At 48.9% G+C, this 5,681-nt stretch overlaps 1 protein-coding gene across 1 annotated transcript; it reads left to right on the forward strand.

Annotated features, from left to right (window-relative positions):
• The first annotated feature begins 743 nt into the window (after positions 1 to 743).
• LOC133928180 (uncharacterized) lies at positions 744 to 1,490 on the forward strand. The gene has a single exon (XM_062374421.1). It carries the CDS (start codon positions 744 to 746, stop codon positions 1,488 to 1,490), a length of 747 nt encoding a protein of 248 aa, XP_062230405.1.
• Positions 1,491 to 5,681: the final 4,191 nt, after the last annotated feature.

The raw sequence follows: 5,681 nt of genomic DNA on the forward strand, positions 1-5,681 counted from the left end.
GGGCCGTGCCTGGGCCGAGCGCGCGGCACGACGGGCCGGCACGGCACGGCCCAGTCAAGTCGGGCCGGCATGGACACGGCCCAGCCCGGGCCGGCACGGCCCGGCACGGTCCGGCCTGGCACTATTTTCTATTTTTTATTTATATTTTTAATTTTTAAGCTATTTTTAAATATTTTTATCTATATTTTTATATTTTTATCTATTTTCTATATATTTTTATGTATTTTTTTATTTTTTATATTTTTTATCTATTTCGGCCCGTCGGGCCGAAATCGTGCCCGGGCCGGCCCGGCACGGCACAGTCACCGACGGGCCGTGTCGTGGGCCGAGGGGAAGGCACGCGGGCCGGCACGACACGGCTCGTTACTGTAGATGGGCCGTTTGGGCCGTGCTGTAGCCGGGCCGTGCCGAGTCGGGCCCGTGCCGGCCCGGCACGAACGGCCCATTTGGCCATGTTTAGCTTCCTCTGTGCGCTGGGCTACAACTTTGTGGAGTCACTCCCGCAAGAGGGGGGAAGCAGTAGGATGAAGGAGCTATGAGGGCGGCTTACAGACTGCGCCTGCCACCACCAGAAGCACGACCATGACGCATTGCTCTGCAAGCTTGTTGGGTTCACGCTCCTCTCCTGCCTCTTGCTACTGCTCCAAGGCAACCCTGTCTCCAATGCCATGGACGAGTTGTTGCAGCTCGGGAGGAGGATGCAACATGACGAGGAGGTTGCTCCTATGCCGTAGTGCGTGAACATGGCCAACAATACCATCTACTGCGACCGCACCGCGCTCCGCACTGACGTCTGCATCATGTGCGGGGACGTTCGCACAGAGGTTGCCTCCAACTCACTCTTCTTGCTCGTGCGGACCAACTCGTCAACGGCCTCTGCCGCCGAGCGTATCCAGCCTTGCAAGCCGTCACCCATAGCTCCGCCCGCTTCGGCTCCAACACCGAATCCGCCACCAGCTCCCGCGCCCCCTCCAAAGCCGCAACTGGCTCCATCGTCGACGCTGTCGTCGTTCCCGCCACCAAAACCCACACCACCACCAATGCTATCACCTCCTCCAAAAGCCTCCGATGTCGCCACCACCAGCACCACCACCATCAATGTCGCCTCCAGTGCCACCACCAACACCCGTGTCGCCACCTACGCCCCCTCCGGCACCAAACCCACCATCGATGCCACCTCCACCCCTGAATCCACCGCCACCGCCCATTCCTCTTCCACCTCCAGTGCCGACACCGCCTCCAAGTCCGGCGCCACCGCCCATTCCTCCTCCACCTCCTATGTCGGCACCGCCTCCAAGTCCAACACCGACTCCCACACCACCACAAGCTCCAAAACTAGCTCCACCACCGGAACTGAATCCACCATCCACTCCTGCTCCACCACATCTGGCCCTACACAAGTAGAGGAAACCCATGGGCGGTCGGCTCCTACGGCAGCCAGCCCTAATGCCCAGCTCCACCTCTCACTCCTTCCGCGCGCGCGACACTAAGCACACGCCCCCACTTCCGGCATAGGTGGTACTCCCATAGGGTGTGTCCCTAAGTGCGGCGCACACACATGCAATCCTGACTAGTGACATTGGCGAGAGCTCCTCCAGCACGTGGTCTAGTGCCAACTCTGGTAGGTCGAGCAGCGGGAGCCCCGCAGCCATCTCCTCCTCCGACGCCGCCAATGCAATAAGTTTCGACCGCACCAAGGCAACACGCGAGGCAACTGGGGCACGAAGGTCTTTTCCTGTGATTATCCACGTCAGCAGGGCAAAAAAATGAAAAAAGACATATGGCGGGCTAACAAGCCTCAGAGAGGCGAATGAGCAACAATCAATGGGGCCTAGATAGCTTTTTAGCAAAGCAACTCGAGAGAGTGGCTATTGGGAGTGTGCCATTGGCTAGAGTGGTAAAAAAATTAATTAACCCCACGTGAATGCCTTTCTCTAGCTTTTTGAGGCTAGTACAATGTGCGTTGTCCCTTGGGCCTTGCAGTTGCAGTGTTCCTCTATTTCTAAAGCCCTTGCAGTTGCAGTGTTCCTCTGATTCTAAAATCTTTGTATATGGTATGATGGAATGATCTTGTCTTGCTCACCGACTTTGATCTTGCCATGTTGGTGGCGCCATGCATCTGATTGCTCACCAGCTTCTGTGATCCTCTCGCTGCGTCCGATCGATTTCCTTTACGGCACGACCCATTCCACGTCGGTTGCCAGCGCACACGATGACCATTCCAACCCATCCGCGCCGGTTGGGCGCTGACCATGGCCGTGCTTCCGCACCCACACCCCGTTCTGACAATCGGTGCGAGGTGACACCTTGTGTATATCAGTCCAGCATGCGACACCACCAGATCTCCATTCTGTCCGCCCGTGCATCGTGCCGTCCAGGATGCAATAGGCACTAAGCCTGTTGTTGCTGCGTGCACGCGGATGCCACTCTCGATAAGCTGGTCGAGTGCCTGGGGTGGTCGGCAAATGAAACAACGACCACCCCATGCACATGGTGCGAGACCTTGCCGCCGAGCGCGTGCTCTCTGAGGACCTTTCTCCTTCCTTGGGCGCAGTAGGCAAGCAGGCCTACACACATGCCGGCAAAGGCGAGCTTAGTAGGTGGTGACGTGGTGCAGGCTGATCTCTTGCGCGCCGCACGGCGCTAGTACGGGCCGCCTGGTGTGAAGGCGAATGTCATGCAACTGTGGGACATCCACACATTTTGTGCACACACTGCATCGGGCCGCGATAGGTACGCACAACCCATCACATTTCTCACGGTCGTGCGGTGCGCGTGCAGATCACCTTCATCATTGTGGACCAGTCACCTAGCCTGCAACATCACCTTCATCATTGCGGACCAGTCACCATAATTGGTGTGGGTCAGGGTCGGGTACGCCGTAGAGACACCGACTTCCCTCACCACCTTGTGTACCACCAGGTCACGGCCTCCACTGCCGCTTCCTCTGTCTTTGCAGAACCTATAACGTGTTAGGACTGATGAGCGTTGGCACGACGAGGATTGAAAGGAGCTTGCCATCGTAGGGTCTCTACACCATATGCAAAACCTAACTCTTATGTCAATTGTCGGAAGAAATTCGCTCTCTCTCGGCTCTCACTCACTTTGTCTGCTCATGTTTTGCAACTCTGAAGAAGTTCGGACTTATTTCAGATGGTGAATAATAGAAAATTCAGAGAGCACACGGAGAAGGATTTGTGACGCAATAAGGCCGTGGCGTTTTCGGGGTTTTCCTCTTCCTTTTTATTACGCAAAATGCTAAGTCTTAGGCTTTGTTTTTTTTTTATCATGATTATAGATTCTAGCCGTAAAAGCAAAAGCAAAAACAAACCATCACAATATAAAATCTGATTGTCACAATGCACAATTCAAATTGTACTATAAAAACTCATAATCCATAATTTGATGAAAAAATTATGAATTCTACAAACTAGACTAGATTCTTACACTTTAAAGCTCCCTTACTCCTACATCTAAGCAATGACTCGGCTAACGAGATCCACTCACCACTCTCCTAACATGCAGCTAACAGCTCTGAGTGTGGACCAAGCACACCTCCGAACTCCCTAACAGACACGCACGGTTTAAATTCGTGCTCAAACCACACACTAATTTAAGTACACAAACAAATGATAAGATCACTACATCACTCTCGACGAGCCGGCCGGTCGGCAGGGAGGCTGGACGGCGCCACATGCCCACATCTTGCTACACGTTGATTCAGGTGGCGCCTGGCAGGCTACGGCCGAGAGCACGCAATCGCCTCTTCCCGGTCCAAACAAAAAAAAGTTCTAGTCCGTAACGACTACTGAAGATCTCCATTTGCCGGTGACATGCTGCCAATTGCCATGCAAAGTTCACTTCCAAATTCGTGTAGCCTGGGTGACAAATGAAGTCATTCTAATTCGAGCAGGTCAACATCACCTTAAACTGATACGTCATGCTAGTAAATCTTGTGAAATGTAATTAAGTTTGCTCTGCAGCTTGGAACAAGAGGATTAATTCGACGCGAAATAGTAAACGGAAAACGATCGTCTTTGCTGGTCATTGTGCATCTCGCCACCCAGGACAGTACAGCCACGCACCATTCGCCGCCTGCCCGCCTCAGCCATACGGCAGTGCGGCACGCGCGCGCGTATGCCGCTCTCACGAGCCGGCCAGCGCCGCGTCTCGCGAAACGGCTAGCCACGGGACACATAACGTTGTTCAAATCTATTCTGCAGGTCTTTTTCATCTCTTATCTTTTAGAGGGTTTATATATATATATATATATACACACACATAGGAGATAAAATTTCTTAACAGATAAATAAAAATAAAGTTTTTCTCCTATATCGTGTCTTGTTTGTGCAATTATTTTTTAAAGGATCTTTAAACTAAACCCGGCAACAGTGTTTCCTCAGTACGTTATCAGCACAAAATTTTGTCGAAGACCAAACTAGTGAAACGAATCTGTCTGTGACCGAACTATACTGCATCAAATTCATCCTGTACCACGCGATCTATCAGCATCAATCCCTATTGTATGTGTATACTGAGCAAATAGATCTTTTATGGAATTGATCTGTTTGCTAGATCACAAATCATCGCATCGAGATTGGTTATAGCCCTAGCCAGGAAGAGCGAGGCCACACCGCCACCGCCCAAAAGAAAATCGGCCGGAACAAAAATGCATACGCTGAAATCGATATTGGTAAACTAAAGGACCTTGCTCCCGTAGTAAGAAATAATGAAGAAACACCTAAAACAAATAATGAAGAGCAAGATAAAGAAGTACCTGAAAGTGCAACTCGTGATAAAATAGTAATAAATTATGTGAATTCAAGAGAATCCTGAAACAAAGCAACCACAATAGTTGATATATTTCACAAATAAAATTGTCACAGTTATAGATCATGACTCTCAGTCTGCATCGCTAACTGAATGTAGAATGAGGTTAGATTGGGAAGACTAGCATAATGTAATAATAGCTGAAGTGTTGTCCTTAAATAAAAGAGATGATTTTATCAGTATGCCATACACCTCCTAACATCAAATCAATAGGATATAAGTGGGTTTTTGTTCGTAAGAGAAATGAAAGGAATAAAACTGTGAGATACAAATCATGATTACTTGCACAAAGTTTAACACAAGAACCATTCGTTGATTATGAAGAAACCTATTCCCCCATGATATGTGATATTACCTTTAGATATTTAATCTATATGACAGTCGACGTGGAGTTAAAAATAAAATTGATGGATGTTGTGATCGCATATCTTTATGAGAGCCTTGATTTAGCATTTATATGAAAGTACAAGAAGTAATACCATTGCTAAATCAAGATTGAAGAGATAGACATCTGTATAGCGTATAATTGATGAAATCGTTATATGGGTTGAAACAGTCAGGTCACAGAATATATTTTTGTATATGAAGATGATCAGAATATCATCAGTATAGAAGAAGAAATTGAAAGTATAAATTTGAAATGAAAGATTTAGGTGAAATCAAGTTTTGCTTAGGCCTACAGCTAGAGCATGTAGTAGATAAATTTTTTGTGTATCAGTCAAACTACACTCAGAAGATGTTAGAGCGATTTAGTTTTGAAAAATTATTTCCTGCTAAAACCCCCATGGTCAAAAGTTCGTTGCAAGCATATCAAGATCCCTATAAATCCAGAGAAGAGGAGGAGTATTGGG

Source organism: Phragmites australis, chromosome 9 (assembly GCF_958298935.1).
Source record: "Phragmites australis chromosome 9, lpPhrAust1.1, whole genome shotgun sequence".
Taxonomy (NCBI): Eukaryota; Viridiplantae; Streptophyta; class Magnoliopsida; order Poales; family Poaceae; genus Phragmites; species Phragmites australis.

Excerpts from the sequence above, each read along its gene's own strand:
- LOC133928180 (XM_062374421.1), top strand. The coding sequence starts at position 744 with ATGGCCAACAATACCATCTACTGCGACCGCACCGCGCTCCGCACTGAC.